At 43.9% G+C, this 19,757-nt stretch overlaps 1 protein-coding gene and 1 long non-coding RNA gene across 6 annotated transcripts in view; one reads left to right on the top strand and one right to left on the bottom strand.

Annotated features, from left to right (window-relative positions):
• Positions 1–18,292, bottom strand: part of CNOT11 (CCR4-NOT transcription complex subunit 11) — a 48,879-nt gene extending 30,587 nt beyond the window's left edge. For 2 of the 5 annotated variants that reach the window (XM_019529529.1, XM_019529528.1), the window contains exons 1-5: positions 17,823–18,289; positions 15,385–15,549; positions 7,946–8,098; positions 5,695–5,897; positions 3,837–4,039 (exon numbers count right to left, since the gene is read on the bottom strand). In XM_019529529.1, the coding sequence (XP_019385074.1) occupies positions 3,837–4,039; positions 5,695–5,897; positions 7,946–8,098; positions 15,385–15,549; positions 17,823–18,240 (1,142 nt within the window). In that variant the 5' untranslated portion in view covers positions 18,241–18,289. Of the gene's footprint in view, positions 1–3,836; positions 4,040–5,694; positions 5,898–7,945; positions 8,099–15,384; positions 15,550–17,822 lie in introns of all 5 variants that reach the window. The other 3 variants (XM_019529526.1, XM_019529530.1, XM_019529527.1) reach the window with 3 other exon arrangements.
• Positions 5–12,628, top strand: LOC109306219. Its single transcript, XR_002099892.1, has 3 exons — positions 5–514; positions 4,423–4,425; positions 12,618–12,628. It is a non-coding gene; the product is annotated as an uncharacterized LOC109306219 (long non-coding RNA).
• Positions 18,293–19,757: the final 1,465 nt, after the last annotated feature.

The following is a 19,757-nucleotide window of genomic DNA, read 5'->3' as shown; positions in this document are numbered from 1 at the left end:
GTTCAAAATAAAAAGTTAACAAATAGTTTATAAACAGAAAGTCAGTCCAAGTACTATTAATAAATGTACAAAAAGTTAATTTCTTCTCATGTCCAAACATCTGTTACGCCCACTTGGTGTTTTCATAGATGCAAGAAACAGATGGGTTTTATTTAAATACTATAAATACTGTACACCATGCAAGAAACCTATGCTAAGTAGTATGCATCACAGTATTCCTTAGAGATGCTTCTGCAGTACAGAAGGTAGATGATGGGTAACGTGCATGCAGATGAAGAGAACTTAAAGTTGCTTCTTCTAGTAACAGCAGCAAGTATTGAAATACACACTTTCATACAGTTTCATCTTCAAATAGCTAGTCTAGAAGCTGGAGCTTTTTCTTGTGACATACACATCTGGACTAGCTCTGCTTTGGCTTGAGATTTTTCTAGTCATTGGTTTCCCTTCTTGAGCAAGATTAGATCAAATCAGGCAGTTGTGACGCCATTCATTTCTATTGCAAAAAGAGTGGAATGTTCAACTACTGTCCTATTTAGGAGAAAAAAAGCGACAGGCAGCAAAAAATTCAGAGCAACTCCCATAGCTACAGGAGTTTGGAACAATTCAGTTTAAGGCCTTAAAACATTTTACTGTGGAGACTAAAGGCTTGGCTACACAGGGACATTATACTAAAATACCTTAGTGTATGAATGTAAAATAAAACTATTTGGCAGTAACTCCCCTTTTGGAAGACTACACTGAGAGTGGTTTTGTCCAGTTTAAGTGGATGAGATTCTAAACTAGACAAAAAGTGATCTTATTCCACAGGAACTGTTACTGCCAATTGCCTACTGCTGTCTCTCTTCTCCAATTAGACAAGCCTAGACACATGTCCAGGTTTCCAGTCCAGTTTTTGTTTTGTTTTGTTTTAACAACATCCAGGAAAAATACGAGTCCCAAAGCAACTGTGGATAGGAAAGAGCGAATTAAAAAGCACCAAAATCTTTATAGACACACTGGAAAGTTAAGCTCATCTGAAAGTGGCTGGACTTCATCCATTAAAGCAATGGTTACTATGACAACACGATGCAAAACCCAACTCAGTATATGGACTTCCAAAGCTTTTCTGTGGCCTAGACTGACTTGGGCAATGAAGTCTCTCTTAAATAAAATTTGTCATCTAATACCAGGACAGTCAGCTGTAGTATAGACAAAGTCAAATTGCATAAGAAAAACTTCAGGTATCTAGTTTATCAAAGTTATAAGCAACTGAAGTACTTATGTATATTACTTTGCTTTTATATGTTGTGAGCAAACTTCTTAGTACTGTCATCTGTGTGTCAGTTCTTTTTTAACAGTTACATGCAATGGAGCTTTGCTCTGCAAGTCTGTAATGGCATAAACAACTGTAGTGCTATTCTGTCTGCAGTTCAGTAAGCACATTTTTAGAAGTAAAACTCATGATTCAAGAGAAACTTCAAGTTAGTGCAGAAACTCCCAAAACTAGATTTCCCCTCTATTGCTAGTGGCACTACTGTGGAACAAGGGGATTCGCATGCTACTTGTAGTTTATTGTGCGCAGGAAAATATGAATACAGCAAGGGAGAGAGGAAGTGAGACGAGACCACAAATTCACCTTTATGGAAGTGCTTAGTCAGGGATTAGTAGTTTTGGTATTGCAATCTTACCCTCAGCCTGCTTCTTGCAGTCAATCCCCCACCCCTCAAAAATACATTCTATCCTGCTAATTAGATGATGCCTTCATGCCTACCTGTGTACCACAATGAAATCATAACTGCATATAGCTGACTGGAACTACTGATACACAAGCTGAAATAGATCCTAGCTCCTTAGTCTTAATTGCTGTTAGCCCTGTGCAGCTACGTTTTACCATGCACATCAAGTTAATGGATTTGTTGAGCAGATGGTGCCACTTCTCCGCTCTAGACAGCTTCAAGCACAACCTAAAACTTAATTGGGAGAAACTAATACCTGGAAGGTAACATAGTAGTTGAAAGACCCTAAAATTTCAGTCCTTATGCTACTACTTTATCCAACTCTGTAACAGATTCATGAATAATATTTAATTCACAGCATTTACCAAACCAGAAAGGGAATTCTACATGTGGCAGATCAGGAAAGGCACAGGCAGCATGGTGGCAGGTAAGGCAGGGAGCGTAGGGTTGGGAGTTGGATGGAGAGGGTTAGAAAATATGCTGATCAGATATAGGAAGGGGACTGGAGTGCTGTTATTCAAAAACTGGCTGACTGCAATTCAGGCTACTTCTGTGAGCTAGGTAGAGCTATTAGGAAGCAAGCAAACACGCAGGAATTTGATTTAAAGGACTGTGGAGATGAAGTGAGTCGTTAACAAGGGATGCTTACTCTTAGGTATACAATGACATTGTCTTATACATTGTCAAGGCCAACATAAAATAGGAAATAGAAACCAAGTGAAATTAGTGGAGGGCCATCTTTTTGGCAGATATGCCATAAATACAGCTCTGTACCCTTGCTGTGTACTACTCCAAACTCCTTTCCTCATTTGATCTGCAGCTCTACTTTCCATACCTCTCCCCCATACTGCATGCCTTGTCTGCCACTGCACTGCCTGCCGCCTCCCCAATGTGCCACACGCAGAAGCTATTCTTGTTATCTGTGGCACATGCCACAGGTGGTGATCCCTGAGTTCTAAGTTTATCATTGTTAAGCTTGCTTTTGTTTTTCATTATTTTCCTTTAAAGCACAAAGGAACAGAACCTCTTCCAGTGGAGCATCACACTAGTTTTGAACAAGAAACTGTCACTTACACACACATGTTTATAGTCAGAGCTGGGATGTAAAACTTGAAGACTGACTTCAAAGTCTGGAGCAGTGGTTCTCAACCTGTTTTGTACTCAGACCCATTTGTAGAACATCAATGGCCAGCCCTGACCCAATGCCTCTCTACTCCCAACCTGCAGCCCCCCACCTCTACCCCACCCCCCAGCATAGGGCATTGGGAGCCCCAAGCAGCCCCTGCAACCTGGAACTCTGCTAGCCTTTGAGGGAAAAGCCAGTTTCCCACATTTTTCTCTTTTAAAGGAGAATCCATTTTTAAAGTCTGTTAATCCATTTTTCTTCGCAACCCTTTCATATATTCATGTGACCCACTTTTGGGTCACGGACCACACAGGCTGTGAAATGCTGGTCTGGAGGACAAAACAGCAGAGAAGTTTCATGCATGAAATTCAAAGCCACAACTACAGATAGCCTTGTTTTAAGACAAGCTGCAAATTTTCTATAAAACAGTGCCTTTATTTGTTTTAGAGACATTTCATGCAAGTGTTTTTATTTATTTGAACTGGTTAGAAATTATACTCTTCATATCACTGAACTCAAAGATTTCCCAGCCTCTTGGCATGCATCTATTTCCAAGTATAGAAACAAAGAACTCTTGGCAAGAGGCCAGGCAATTCAAGACCACTTCATTTCCCTGTTAGTGAATCTGCTTCTATAAATTCAGCTGGGTTCTCAGGCAGGTTAACACAGCCCCCTTCCAGTTAGTGACATGTTTTGTGTTGAAGGGCTGGGAAGACTAATTTAACACCTGATTTGTGCCCAAGAACAAACTCTCAGGCCAACCTTTCAATGATTGACAATTAATCATTTCCTCAATTCTTGATGCTTTTTTCTGGCCTCGGGGCAAAAGGAAACTAACCATCTTTCATAGGCTACTGAATTATTGTGGATAAAGCCATGATTAATCAAACACCATACACTGACAAAGATTCTGCTTTCATTTCCTTTTAGAGGAGCCCTTTTAAGAGTATTCTAAATGCAAGGTCTCATGAATAGATTGGATGAAAAACGCTTACCGATTTACAACTTCCATTGAATGTAATGACATGTCCATGTTGACCAAAACAGAAAAATACTCTGTTATCTGACTGGACTGCATTAATTTGAGCAACATTTCTATAGCAACTAAAGGATTATTTTCCACTAGGTCAGGCAGCTTTGCAGGAGTGAGGCCAATGTGGTAAACTAGCTTCGGGTCTTTTTCCAATTCTCCGAGAAGCTACAAGGAGAGAAAAAAATTAAGTTTAACTCAAACTGTAGTGACCAAATGGTATTTGGAGTAGGTCAGCTAGAAACTGTTGGACTGATTACAGGCTGTGTACCCCAATGCTTTTTTCTTAAGGTTTTGCTAAATCTTTACTTCAATTCCTTCCATTTAATGCCATCCCTACAATCTTTCTATGTTTAACACGGTTTTAGCTTTTAACCAAGATTTTCCCTTCCCTTTTTCTTTTGGGAAGGTGACCAGACACATCTGGGCTGCCAAAAATATAATGAGCAAGAAATTTAAAAATCCTTACAAGATTAAACGTCAAAATAGTGACATTTTGAAAAAAAGATAGGAAGATTTAGCAATAATGAAATGTTAGTACACATACCAAGGCAGTAAATTATTTTTTATGAAGTAACTATAAAAACAACTAATATGTATATATTTTATTAGATTTCATAGATAGTTCTATCATACTTTAAAATTGTGAACCCCTGTACAATTCCCCCTTTCCAGCCAGTCTAATCAGATGGCTAACAGTAATTAGAGATTCACTAATTATATTTGCTGTGTCTTCCTCTAAACTTAATAGGAATACATGCAGGAATCCAGGTATGTATATAACCACACCATGCAGAACTGGGACTCAGCTGACCCAGTGACTTGCAACAGAAGCCAGGCCTCGATTTTGTTACGAGTCTCTGAACATGCTCTGTCTTGCACAAAAGTACTATTTACACAAAAAGCTACCCAATTTGTGCGTATATTGAAACAAACAGCCAACCAACCCAAAACAACCACCTGTCTAAACTAGAGGAAAATAACTAGCCAGTTGGATTAAATACTCTTTATACATTTTAGATCTGCTTTCTTATATTTCAATACTAGGGCAGGCAAGTACAAAAAGCCTTTATGTTTTGAAATGTATGGTACACAGTAGTCCTGTATTATAATAATAAAAATAATAAATACAACCCACACCATCCAAACATTATTTTTCTTTTGCATCAAAGTGTTTTACTTCCTCTCCAAATCATATAGCAAGCTCCCTGAGCTGCTAAAAGTAACTTTGATAAGTTGTCTTATACAGAAAGGGACAGCTGTGTGGAGAGAGGTAGTTAGCCTCTCTGAAGTCAGGCAGAAGGCAGGGTGGAGTTGTACCTTACAGCTAAAAAAAAAGACACTCCTGCAAATTTGCACTTGCTGATGAACAGCATCTGAAGTAGTGAGCTCAAGTTCACAAAAGCTTATGCTGTGTTATTTAGTTAGTCTACAAGCTGTATGGTGAACATCTTCCTTATGCATCACCAAGGTTAGTGGATGCAAATCAGCAGTAACTGTCAATAATACTGGTAAGATTAAGCCCTTGGTGATTCTAAATAACCATCCTATTGAAAGGCTTGACCCAACGTAAAACAGCATTATTGCTGTTTTCTAATCAGGGAAAGACTGATGATGCTACTTAGTATATAGTTTAGCCTTTGTTCAGCTGGCAGTTATTTGCCATCTCCACCCATCATTCCCCATCAAGTTTTTCATATATTTTTATTATCTGCCTAGAAGCAAGTGGAAAAAAAAAAAAATACTAAAAATCCCAGAATTCAGATACAAAGATACAGTCACAGGAAGGATTAGACAGGAAGACACCTGAACATGATACACACCTGTGTTTGCTGTGGAGAAGACAAGGGACTTTTGAAAGCCTTAGCCATGATTCTTTTGATTTCTACTCCAGTGCTGTTTTTAACGCACATCGACTTATCCCATTGAATTGTATGATCTGGCTCTATTGGGTTTAGCCAAGCCAGTTCATCCTCACAAATATGGAGTGGAGGTGGTGGCCGGATAAATTCTGGTCGAAAGTGACCTGGAAGACAGTTTTGTAAAGATTTCCTCTAGAGAAAAGACTAAAGAGGTGAATTGTTTTAGAACTTGGCTAAAATAACTTTATTTAAAAAGGGTGAATATATCCATGCTGTAAATGGTCCTTTCCCCACCCCACACACATGTAGTCATGACAGCTGGTCACACACACCTGCCTGACAATGCTCTGGGATTCAATTTGAATGGCAAGCTACTATCAAATCACCAGCACCACTGAGGTTCATTGGGATCTGTTAGCTGGGGCAGATCCTGCAAAAGGAGCAAACAGAGCACATGCAAACAAGGCTAATTTCTGTTAGTTAGCAGGGTCCATCCTGGTCCTTATGCTTTTGTACAATGGCACGAAGGGTTAAGCTGCCTTGACCCTCCCTTGGTTCCTTCAGTCTGAATTCCCTGAGACCTAGGGATTCCAAAAAGCAGGGATGGAGAATAGGTTTTGGAATCCATGAACTGCAACACCCTGAGGAACCAGCGTTACTATGTCAAGTAACATGCAAGCAGCACAAATCCTACTTGTAGCATCCTCTAGAAAATGGAATGAGGATGCACAGCTGGTCAGATAGGTAAGGACTGCAATAATGTTCTTCTAAATTTGGTATTTTCTGCAATGTTAAGAGCATAGTGTTTAATGAATGTCAAGATCTGCTTTGCAAGGATGCTTTACATATCTCAAGAATTGGTATATTTCAGTAGCAAGCCAACAAAGTTGCTTATGCTCTAGTGGTGCATGCCTAAATAGAGGGGGGCTCAGATCCTTGGTAGCAAGTGAAGGGGCACTGAATGATCCACTTGGAAAGTTACTGGCATCAGATCACCTGGGCTTTCCAGGCACCTGATATGTTCACAAAGAGGTCCCAACCTCTTTGCAAGATAAAGCTGTGAAAGAATAAACTCTGGAGAAGCAGCATGTTGTTGCAAGGAGACTACTGAGGTGACTGATTAGTTCAGAAGGAATTCTGGAATTACTTTAGGAATGAACCTGGAATTCAGCTTTATCACCAGCATGCCCCTAAGGAATGATGAATTCCAGCCAGGAGGGCTTGAACATGAGCAACCTTCCCAAGCGATATAATGGCAACTAGCATGATTACCTTGTTAGAAAAGCAGAATAAGGAATGCTGGTAAAAGCCTGAAGGAAGGTTCAATAACCTGCAGAAGGACCATGCTGAGATCCCAAATATAAGTCTAACTGGTCAGCAGGCACAAGAGACATCTGATGAATCCTGCTATAGATGGCCCATGAAACAACTAGACTGGAATGGACCATTATCAGTCCTCACGGGATGGCTGACCTCTGCCTGGTCTCTCTATAGCACCATGCGTGGACTGTACAGGAAATGTATATATTCTCCTTGAAGTCAAGTAGAGATCCTCCAGAAAGGGAAACACACTTAAGACTATTTAAATGGCAGGGCTGATTACAGAGACAACACAAGACATGGATGATTACAGAATTTGGAAGACTGAAAGAATTAGAGAACAGTAGAGTCTAGCCAATTGGACATTTATAGGTTCCATCTTGACACCACAGGAAATAAGAGGGAAGGTGAATGCCATTTCAACCTGAACAGGAACAGGAAGAGATTAGCCATGCATACCTGGCTCTAACAGAACTGATAGCCAAAGAATCTAGTTTTGTGTCTGGGGCACATGTACACCAACCATAATTCATAAACTTGAATTGCATTTTGGAGGGTGATCTGCAGTGAGTGACCAATGAAAAAAAAGCTGTGTTTTCACCTGCACTAAGATGAACCACCTAGCAAAGAATCTTCTCCCTTTGAAATCTAGAAATAATCTTCCACATTCAAAGTATGAAGTAATTAGATGAGATTATCCATAGACCTCTTATTTGCAGACAACTGTAAACCTGCAACAAAACACAGACCTATTTGGTGCCCCAATAATACCCAAGCTGCAATGCCAAGTCTTGCTCAGTAAGTCACTCTAAAGATTGACAATCTGAGACAACACAATCAAATAACTATACTAGAGGTTATAGAAATCTGACATTCAAACAATGATACATACTTTCTATAGGTGGTTTTGGTCCACTCACTAAAGCTTCTGTGATCTGCGAGGCAACAGAGCTGTCAAACCCAGAATTTGAGGAATCTGGGTCAGGATCGCTGAGAATGCTGGGGAAGCTGGCTTTGCTTTGTGTTGGCAACTCAGACTGACGCTCTGAAAAACAGTTTTCAGTTGGGAGTGTTAGAGTATAAAGTCAAAACAGAAGTGTCAGGAATACTAAAAGTAGTGAGGCAATCCGAGCTTTTCAACAGCACTGCCTTAAACCAGAAAGTGTTAACATGAAATCTCTTAGGGTTTTAAATTTGGGGGGTCCCTGGAGCAAGCACTCAGATGCAAGGATGTTGGCTGGTTAGCCCTCCTTGTGCAGCAGCTGGAAGTATAGACAAACAGTTCTTCAATATTCTCCACATAAAAAACTGCTGTTGTTGTCACAAAGACATTACATAATTTCAAATGGGAGAGGTGCAACAATTATGAATAAGAGTTTGTGAGACTATTCTAACACAAATCTGGACTATGGGGAGAGTCAGAACCCCTGTTCTAGTCAACTTCAAAAGATCAATTATAAGCAATGTCAGACACTACTTCTTGTCAGACCAGATGCCAATTTGTGGTTTTCCAAGCATTTTTTTCCCCTCATATTGTATGAAAAAAAAATGCACACTTTCAGAATCTATAGAGAACCATATGTGAAACTAAATCAAAAGTCCAAGTTTTTTCATAGCATATACCACATTCTGGTAGCATTGTATAAGCTACTTCCCCATCTGCTATCAAGACTATGTTATTTCTCCTCCCCACCATCTCCCCATGAAGCAAAACAAGTGTCTTAGTGCTCAACAGTTAAATGATTTCAGGTTCAGTTCCAGTTGCAGTATCTGGACAACAAGAAGTAAGAATTTCTTGGAAGCCCAGTGTTCTTTTAAAAGGTAAAGTAACCATATTATAGTAACCAGGACATCTGGGACATGGTGTTCATCAGTCCATTCCCATCCCCATCCCTTTCCACGCCCCCAGCAGTGCTGCTACTGGCAGAGGCAGATGGGGCAGGGACATGGGGTGCAGTCAGTCAGGGAGGCAGAGCAGCACAGTGTGGCAGGCAGGCACCACTGCTGCTGCTGTTGCACAGGAGCAAGGCAAACAGGCAGGCTGGAGCAGTGCCCAGCCCAGCCTGCCCCCTGCCTCCAGCTACTGTTCTAGAGGAGCCAGGCCAGATGTGTGGGTGGCAGCAATGGTGCCTGCCCTGCCCACCTGCTTCACGCTGCTCCTCTGCCTCCGCACCAAACTGCACCCCACGCCTCTGCCTACAGCAGCCAATTTCAGGACTTTTGTTTCAACTTTCACCTATCAGCCAGGATGGCCTATGAAATCTGGGACTGTCCCAGACAAACTGGGATGTATGGTCAGCCTATTTAAAAACTAATTTATACAACATAAGAAACAAGTTATGTAATGTTACTAAATTCAATAAATACTCAGGTTATTGAAGAACTGGCTAAAAAGTAAAGACAATTTATGATAGGTGTGTACCAATGAAGATTTTCTGGGCCAGTACTGATGGCTGATATATCAGCCAATACCAATCCATTGCCTGGAAGCTTAGAGCTGGTAAGTCTGTGGGTGCCAAAAAGGGGTGGGGGAAAGGAAGGCATGCTTAACACACTGATGGCACCGAGCTCAACCAAAAGCCAAGCAGGTAGGAATGCTTCCATTCCAAACAGGGCTCGAAAAGTCCACATTTTACATTTTAGCCTAAGGGTTGGACTACATGCTAGGTCTTCTGCTGCCTGAGGGGACTCATGCTCACATTTGCGCTCTCCCTTCCTAGAGAGTACATTGGGACAGGTCACCTTTTGCTCCTCTTGTTGACATGACCACTGTACAGCCAAAAATGCAAGATTCATGGGAACAAAGAGATTTCATAGAAATTAGGGCTAGAAGTGATCTTGTGAAATTGGGTCCAGCCCCCTGCCTAAGCGGCAGGAAGTCAGCTAGGGTCAAAGGATCCCAGCAAGATAAGCATCCAAATGTTTCTTAAAAGTGTCCAGAGAAGGTGCTTGCACCACCTCTGGGGGCAGTCTATTCCAGGTCTTGGGGGCTCAGACAGTAAAGAAGTTTTTCATTATGTTCAGCCTAAAATGGTCTTGCAGGAGTTTGTGACATTGGACCTTGTCATCCCTTGGGGTGCTCTGGTGAACAGGAGTTCACCAAGATCCTGATGCACACCCTTTATGTACTTATAGGCTGCCACCAAGTCACCCCTGAGCCTGCACTTCTCCAGGCTAAGGAGTCCCATAGCTTGCAGCCTGTCTTCATAAGGCCTGTTCTCTTGCCCTCTGATCAGGCACGTGGCTCTCCTCCAGACTCTTTCAAGCTCCTCCACATCCTTCCTAAACTGCGGAGCCCAGAATTGGATGCAGTACTCTAGCTGCAGCCTCACCAAATCCCAATACAGCAGGAGGATGACGTCCTGGGTCTTGCTTGAGATGCAAGCTAGAGTTCTGTTTGCTTTGCCAGCTGCAGTATCACACTGACAACACGTGTTCATCTTGTTGTCAATCATGACCCCCAAGTCTCTCTCAGTTTTGGTTCCAGCAAGCATAGCACTGCTGAGTCTATAAGTGTGATGCGGATTTTTTTTCCCTGCACGATGAAAATCTGAAGGCCGGTGTTAAGAGCACTTGATGCAGCATCAGAGTCCCGAGTTTTATTCCCCAGTGAAGCGTGAATATTTTATCCAATGATTCCTTAATGACAAAAATGCATACGTAGTACCTACATGAAGTAAGAGTGTTTGTGGGCAACATCTTTTATTGAACCAACTAGCAGTCCCTACATTGTCCTCATCCCGAGGTCACAACCATACTCCTTCTCAACCACCCTCTTACTCTATAAATGTTTTGCTCGACACGGTAATGGTAAAAACAGACATCGCTAGAACCTGTAAAGGATTTCCCCATTTATGGGAATGCGCCACTGGAGATCCCGGGGGAAAGTCTCCATAAGCAGGGAACCCTAACCTTCCCTGCTTACAGAGGCATCCTGAGATGTGGTGCAACAAAGGGTAGGGATGTCTATTTGCTTGCCATTTGCACCACTTTAAGATGTCTTATGGCAGCACAAATACTATATGAGGAAACATCCATTTCTACCCTATGTTATTATATAAAACATGGGCCCCAATATGACCATTCCCTCCTGCTCTGACCATAGAGACAATGTAGGTACTTACATGCTAGACGGTTTGGGCATGCAAATCTCAGACTTGCAAATGACTTGCGTCTAATAGCACAGGCTCGGCAGTGCTATGCTTCCTAGCACCACTGCTGAAAGACACTTGGGGGTCACGCCAATGCGACGTTGCATCTGGTAAAACTAACAAAACCCTGGCTTGCATCTATAGATGCTTCTCAAGCAAATCTCAGGATGCAATCCTCTCGCTGTACTCAGCCTTGGTGAGGCCGCAGCTGGAGTACTGCATCAAATTCTGGGCTCTGCAATTCAAGAAGGATGTCAAGAAGCTTGAGAGAGTCCAGAGGAGAGCCACATGCATGATCAGAGAGCAAGAGAATAGGCCGTATAAAGACAAGCTGAGAGTTATGGGACCCTTCAGCCTGGAAAAATGCAGGCTCGGGGGGACCTGGTGGCTGCTTATAAGTACATAAGCGGTGTACATCAAGATCTGGGAGAATGTCTTTTCACCAAAGCGCCCCAAGGTAAAACAAGGGCCAATGGTCATAAACTCTCACAAGACCATTTTAGGCTGGACATAAGGAAAAATTTATTTATGGTCTAAGCCCCCAAGACTTGGAATAGACTCCCTCCAGAAGTGATGCAGGCACCTACTTTGGATTAATTCAAGAAATGCTTGGATGCTTATCTTGCTGGGATCCTCTGACCCTAGCTGACTTCCTGCCCCTGGACAGGGGGCTGGACTTGATGATCTTCGAGGTCCTTTCCAGCCCTAATGTCTATGAAATCTATGAAATAGAAAGGTGCCTCTTTAACATTTCCTACTAGCTACTCAGAGCATCCTCTATTCAAGTGCACTACCTTCCATAAAATAGTTGCTGAATAGGAACCTCAGCACATAACTTGGGGTTCTAAATTCTACTTGTGGAGCACAGTACAGGGATCCTCAGTATTATCATACTGAATCCCCTTTGTGGATCTGAGCCCAACTAAAACATAGTTAAAGTTCTGCTCAGAGACAGAATCTAAATTGGCCATTGTATTCAGTTACCTAGGGAGCTTTCACTCTTTTTGAAGTTTTTTTTCCACAAGCAGTGCTCCACAATTCTGATGCAAGTGAATTAGAAGCCTGAAATAAAAGTTACGACAGCTAATGTTTTGGCCTCAAAGAGTCCCCAGTTTTAATTTAAACTACTACTTCGGTTTTTTAATAAAAAGATTAATGAGCATGTCTTCTGCCTCTACCTTCAGCCAACTTAATTGTCTTAGAACTTGGTAGGTTACATACTAAGCACAGCTCTGTGTGCAGGAGTTTACCTTCCAGCTACATGTGATAGGACCCTAATTATCTGGTGTTCGGGATTCTAAACAAAGCTTTTGTCAAAATGTTAAATACCTGGTCAAAAACAATTCTCTCCTTTAACTGCGGCCTCTCTTGGGAACATTTCAGGCTTGTTTTCTATGGATGGCACAAGGGCAGGAATCCACCTTTTGCCATGAAAGCAAAGGAGAAATCCCAAACCATTAAATTTACCAAGTATTTTTATTTTACTTTATTTTACCTGACTATTTAATTTCACTGAGACTATCTGCTTATTAGGTTTTCTTCCCCCCTCAAGAATGCATAATGCATACCTAATTGCTTCTTTAGCATTTTCCAAGATGCTTGACTGAAAAAAAAATTCCAAATCAAAAAAAAATAAATCTTGTAAACTGTTTAAGTAAAAGAAAGTAAAAACAAAATGTTTCCCCTCTGTCCTGGGAGGGAAAAAGGATTTTGGAATATTTTTAATATATATTTAATTAATTAATATAATTTAATTAATATATAATTAATCCAAGCCAAATATAGCTTCTAAACCTCAACTGCATTTGGTGCATCATTTCAGCTTAATAGCACTGTAGTCTGGAACTTAGTCCACACCTGATCAACTACAACCCATTTGCTTTGCAATCCATCAATTTCCAAGCAGCCTCAGATTTAGTAAATGGGCAAAGTCTACAAGGCCCTGATCCTGCAATTCAGTTAACACAAACAACCACGCTGGCTCTCTCACAGAGCCTTAACTTTGTGACGTTTAAATGGACACAATGGTCTAATTTTAAATGACAAATTATAGGACCGGGGCCAGGTCAGTCCCTTGGGATTAGATATACATAAATCCATATCAGGAGCTTCAATAAGATGACTTTATATAGGAGAAAGAAGGCAAGCTCCTTGCACCACGCCACTTAAAGCTATTTAAAAGTAAACAGTTACTGGAGATCTACTGCAGTGCCATTTTCCCCCTATTTGTAAGTTACAGGAAACTTCTTTGGATTCCTCAAGGAGGATGCTGTATTGTACTGGAAAATTCAGCTTTTGCTACCAGCCAGCTACCCTTAAATCCAAACTAGTTTTGTCATATAAATAAATCTGAAATATGGAAATATTCTGGCAAAATACTGCCTTTTTCGCACAATCATTTGAAGACATTTTTGTCAGAATCACTGAGTAGAGAAATGCAGAATTGAAGAAACAAACAGCTTACATTTTTAAGTTATTCTGTACGCACCAGCTTCACCTTAAGACCAAACCAGGAAAAAAAAAGGTTCCACAAAGGTCTAACACTCAATTATCTCTAATATCCTGCTCTTCAAAAAAGAATCATGGTTACATGTCAAATTATTCATATTGAACTTCTGAGTCTAACTCAAAGTATGCCTTGGACCAGATATTAGAAAACAGGAGATACTATCCTTCCCTTACGAGCTTCAAAGCTCAGGATCCCTGTTCTAATGGAAAATTTTTAAGTGATCAAAAAAGCATGCATTTGAATAGGTACACTCTAGAACAGGTACAAGCCATCTTATTTTGACCAGTCCAACCATCTATTTCAGGGACAACATCTTTACAAAGGCCATCAAGACTTAGAGCTCACACATTAATAGTTTTTAAGTTTAAACCTTTGTTTGCAGTATTTATATTTTGTGGATTGAACAATTAGTTTTAGAAAAATGGCATAGTAATGAAGAAGCAGGAAAACCAAACTTCATCTCCTAGTGATGAGAAGAGGAGTTGCCTTAAGATGACGCGTAGAGATGTCAGACTTTTATTCCAGAAACGAGACAAACTGTGAGAAACTATCAAATCAGAGAGGAATTCTAAAGTCCATGCATGAGTTTTCATCAGGTCTTGATGCAACTAATTTGGTTTATACAGCCAAGTTAATTATGCTCCTTTATTTATTTTGGTAACCACTACATATTGATTAACATAGTTACTTTTCAAGATGCCATTTTGTACAACACTTGTTTCTGGGGTCCCCACCTGGCAAATTTTTTAATGAGAACTAATTTTTGAAGGGCAGGTATATTCAGCCCTTATAAAAAGCCAGCCTATTTAAAGGTTTAATTAAGTTTAGGCACTCACAATAGCTTGGGGGGGGGCAGGGGGGGAGAGAACAAAACAAAATTCAGCATTCACAAAAGATATTCAGTAAAATCCAATTAAGGTAGTCCTCAGAGGGAAGGGCTCTGAAATGAAATGATCACCAATATCAATCTAGACAGTAGTGCTCAACCTCCAGCCTCTGAGCCAGATCCAGCTCACAGGGCCATACAATTCAGCACATGAATCTGAAAATTTGCTGGCAGTAGGGGGGGGCTGCACACCAGCCCCATGTCACCCATTTGGCCTGCAGGGCCAGAAAGGTGAGCATCACTGATCTAGATGTCCCAAGCTTCTTCTAAAACCCCTTAGACGCCCCTTATCTTCCCAAGTCATACATAACCATCACTCTTAACGTTTTAATGATACAAGCAACCAAGTAAGCTTTCCCAACAGTGAACCATTAATAAGAACTGAAATATCACTTTTATAAAAGCAAACATTTGATTGAAGCAGCAATTATAGCTTTGGTCATAACTCTAAGCATTTCTTATAATTATCATACATTCACCGATATCTGCAACACTGGAAAGAAATGAAAAAAAATGTTGTGACAGTAGAAACAAAGTATCAAATGTAAAGGCTTTTGTGTTCTATAAAAGTTCTCCCTGACCTAAGAAACAAGAACAATCCAAATATAAAACTGGTTCTTTAGACATAGCAACACCCTAAAAGATGCTTCATATCTGAAGTTTGTATTACTCAGAATTGTAGCTCTATCCATTTTAACACAAAACCTTATTTAATTAACATGTGGCAAAAAACATAAATCAGTTCTTAAATAGCCAGGGCATGGCTAAAACAGTTTGTTTCTTACCTGCTAGTGCTAGCTGAAGTCCACTTATATCTACCGACTGGGCCATGCTTCCTACATCCAGTGAGGCAATCTGACGAGGAGTCTTTTTGAAGAGTTCCCTAGGTGGTGCCAACATCAGTTGGGAAAGAAAGAATTTTTCTGAGGGAGTTATGGGAGGTAAGAAACCTGTGGGAAAAACCAAACAGGAAAAGAAAAAATATAAAAGAGTTCTCCTCACTTACTGTACAACAGCAAATAATATTCTCCCTTTGGTAAACTTCATATAGGAAAAGCAACACTAATATTAAAGGCATGAATCGAGCTACCACTAAGATACCCGAGTTGTGCCATTATGTTAATTCAATTGAATCAAATACTTCCGAGATACACGACAATACTGAAAACAGGCTCTTAAAACACAGTCACAGGATAAAATTAGTGGACAGGCAATGTTTTTATTCTGGTTTTGAGCATGTCCATTTGTCTGGATTTAAGATTTCCTAATGGCTTATCACTAGCCTAAACAACAGAAAGAGTTAGTCACTGCAATATCTGTAGTTTAATATATTAAATGGGGGGAGGGGTCCTAATAATGCTCAACAACCTATTTTTATTTCTAAAACAGGGACCATCATTTTTTAAGAGGACCCCAATTGTGCTCTGAAAATTAAAATGGCTTGCATTACTAATGACTTGTATGGTAATGACTTAGTGGAAACCTGGTAGCTTTGGTAGCCTAGAAACCATTTGAAGTAAATTAAGAATATATGAAAAACATTTTATGACCATGAAGCATATTACAAACACTCTTTACTGAAGGGCATGCCAACCAGACAGCATTCCCAGTAGTCACACAGATCACTGCTGTACTGGTAAGCAACCTGAAATTAATTTGTGAAGTCCGCAGCTGGGGAGGGATGCGACACAAGAAATTCGCATGCCCTCTGAAAAGCAGCGCTCTCCACCGACTGCCACTGCACAGACTTACCATTGGCAGGGCCAGGTGACAGCTGCAAAATTGTTATGAATAGTTTTCATATAATGCATTAAATGTGGTTAAGCATCCTAATCATTTTGAAGACAGCACTTTCTGAAATAAATCTGTGTTAGGCAATGGATTTGTATAGGATGGTTTGAATAAGGATGATCCTGCCTCAGGCAAAGGTTTAGACTAGATGACCTCCAGAGGTCCTTTTTCCAGCCCTACATTTTTTATTTCTATGAAACAGCTCATTTGGGTATTAAAAGCATACTATAAAAAAACAAAAATACATTTGTTCATTCAAGAGCTGAAGGCAGGTTACTCAGCCAGTGAAAAAAACAGCAATATTTAAAAGTATCACTGGTGTAGGCAGGCTTGAGCCCCTGAAAAGGGCTTTTGGTTAACAAGCCAACCAACTATCAATTATTGGTCTGTTAATGATTCTCAACCTGGGATGCGTTGAGATCCTTTCAAGGATGGTGCATGGTGCCCTGCAACATCAGCACTATTAGGTTTACAAACCACTCAAGATAAATCCAGAGGCCACATCCCAAGTGGGAACGTGCAGTTTACAGAGCCTCAAACACTGCAACATGCATGCAGTGCATGGTAATCTACATGCCACAAAATGCAGCACAGCAGCAAAATGAGACACTGGGAAGTCCTGGTACCAAAGAAAGCTGCACCAAAAAACAGTGGCGTGGCACATGTGGCCTACCAGATACTGGAGTCTGGCCAGCCAGAGCCACACTCCAGTTGCTGGCCAAGCTCTGCGTGCCCAGACTGCTGCTGGAGCTCCCTACCCAGCACCCCAGGTAAGATTGCTGGGGCCAGCCCCAGCTTCCCCTACCCCACCTGGGGCAATTTGCTGTATGTCTAGGGGCATGCCAGGGGACAACCAGCAGTGGCAGTGCTGCTATGGGTCCCTGGGGAAATGCACATTTTTGCTCATGGAGACATGCCCATAAATTTCAAATAGAAACCCATAGCTGTGGTGCTTCTCATCTCAGTGCAACAATTGTAATCCTAGTGGGAATCAGTGGCTGAAGAGTTGAGGGGGAGGGGAGAAGAGGATAGGATGGCTGCCAGGACCATCTCCAGTCCCAGAGAAGACGCACAGCGGCTGGAGCAGGAGGAGACGGGGGCTAGTCCTGGTCCCAGTGGGAGAAGGTGGCTGAAATGCTAGGGGTGGGGGTTGGAACCAGCAACAGGCAGCACTAGAGCAGGGGATAGGGTGCTCGGGCTGAGCCCAATCCTAGAAGGGGATGCCAAGGCCTGCCCCACTCCCAGTCTGGGAGGAGAAAGGTGGTGGTGCTGCAGCAGGGAGAAAAGGGGGATGGGGCCGGTCCTGGTCCCATTGAAAGCAAGTGTCTGGAATACCTTTGAGACCAGCCTGAGTCCCAGCCCCGCCCCCAGCCCGGGAGGAGGAAGGCGGTGCCAGAGCAGGGGGAAAAGGGGATGGGGCCGGTCTTGGTACCGGAGAGCGGGGTGCGCTCGGCCTCGCCGCCACGCTCGGGCGCGGGGTTGAGCAGGTGCGCGAAGACGGCGGCAAAGGGGTTGGCGGCCAGCGGCTCGGTGCGGTACATCTCCCAGAGTAGGTAGAGCGCGGTGAGGCGCTGCGGCGGGCTGGGCAGCAGGTCGGGCTGCTGGAGCAGCAGCACAAGCGCCGAGCCCAGGCGGAAGTGCTCGGCCTTGCCGAAGTAGTGGTGGAAGGCGCCCGAGAGCCCCTCGAACGAGCTGCCGCCCGCCTCCTCCGACACGATGCTCAGCAGGCTCGACAGTTCCTTCGGCGACAAGCTCATCCTGCCGCCGCCCGCGGCCGCCGCCGCTTCCCCGGGCGCCGCCTCCGCGCCCAGCTGCGAGCAGGGCGCCGGGCTGCCCCCGCCGCCGGGCATTCAGCTCCCGCGCCGCCCCGCTCCGGAGCCAGGCCGCAAAGCGGCAGCGCGCCACTTCGCGATGCTGCCGTCAAGCGAGGCGGGGGAGTAACGGGCGGCGGGGGGGAGGGACGAGGGAAACAAGGCCGCCTATGGGGGCGTCTGTGCTACCGGAAGGTGCTGCTGGCGGGGTCCCCCCGGGAGGGGGGGGGGGGGGGGAGGAGGGATTGGCTGCCCGCGTCTTCCGGGAGGCGGGGAGAAGAAGGGGATTGGGTCGTCCAAGGAGCAGTGGCATCCTTCCACAAAGGCGGAGGCGAGCGGGCATTGGCTGCCGCGACTGTCCTTCAGGGAGTCGGGGAGCGGCCGAGGCTGGGTGGGTGGTATTCTTCGAGGAGGAGGAGAGAGGGCCGGGATTGGCTGCTGCCGGGCTCCGGAGAGGACGGGGATTCGCTGCCGCTCCAGGGAGGCGGAGAGAGGGCGATGCTGCGTGGGTAGCAATCCTTCAGGGAGACCAAGCGAGGGCAGGGATTGGTTGTTGAGTCCTCCGGGAGGCGGAAGGAGGGCGCGGATTGGCTGCTGCTGCCGCCCTTCAAAGAGCGTGGGTGATGATTGGCTCTCGCTCCCTCCGGCTAAAAGGGCTGTAGAGTGTGTTATGCTGTGGGCGTTGGTTTTGTGGATTATGTTCCGCAGTTGGGTCTGGTTTAGGTCCGTCCTGTACCTGCTCTCAGGCCTTGGCGTTTGGGCACTGGGAGGGCTCCGGTACATAGACAGGTGTAGTTCAGTGAAAACGGGTTGGGGCACAGGAGAGGCTGGGGGCGCTGTGCTGATTTAGTCTGGAGAAGAGGCCGCTGAGGGGATTCTCACAGTAGCCTTGACTCCCTGCAGGGTGGTCCCAAGAGGATGGAGCCAGATCCAGCTGGCTAACTGGTTGGATCCAGCCTGTGGCTGCCCCCACATAGGGCTGAGCCTTACCCGCTCCTGTGGGGGCAGCCTGCACCACCCTTGCCCCAGCCCTGGACTGGGTAGTGCAGCTTCTGGCAGGACTGTTCACAGTGTGGCTGCAGGTGGCCAGATGCTTGTCTGCTTCCCTGCCCCAAGCCACGCAGCAGGGGCAGGAAGAGGAGGAGGAGGAGTGGCTGCAGGAGGCATAGGGAGCACAGCAGTACACAGCCAGCTGCAGCCCCACTGGAAGCTGTTTGCTGGCCTATGCTGTTTTGCTTCTCTTGCCCTTGCCCTGCTGGTTTGGGGGGTGGGGATCTGGGTTTTGCTGGGTGGCTTCTACCCTGTGTGTGGTGCTCTGACTAGCTCCCAGCCACTTTCCACCCACCCCACTTGCCTGCAGATGACTGCTCACCACCACAGCTCCACACCTGGGCAGGAGCCACCCAGCTGAAGCTTCCCATTACCCAGAACAGTGTAGCAGGAGCACCAGCCTCAGCTGGAGGCAAGAGGAGCCAAAGAGACTCCCTGGCCTGAACCACTGTGTAGCCTTCCAATGGGGCTGTTCCTGGTGTGGTTGCCACTGGCCAGGTGTTGCT

The sequence above is a fragment of the Crocodylus porosus genome, unplaced genomic scaffold (genome assembly GCF_001723895.1).
Source record: "Crocodylus porosus isolate Cpor-Errol unplaced genomic scaffold, CroPor_comp1, whole genome shotgun sequence".
Lineage (NCBI taxonomy): Eukaryota > Metazoa > Chordata > Crocodylia > Crocodylidae > Crocodylus > Crocodylus porosus.
Note: the sequence above shows the minus strand (reverse complement) of the source record. Positions and strands in the feature narration are given on the sequence as shown.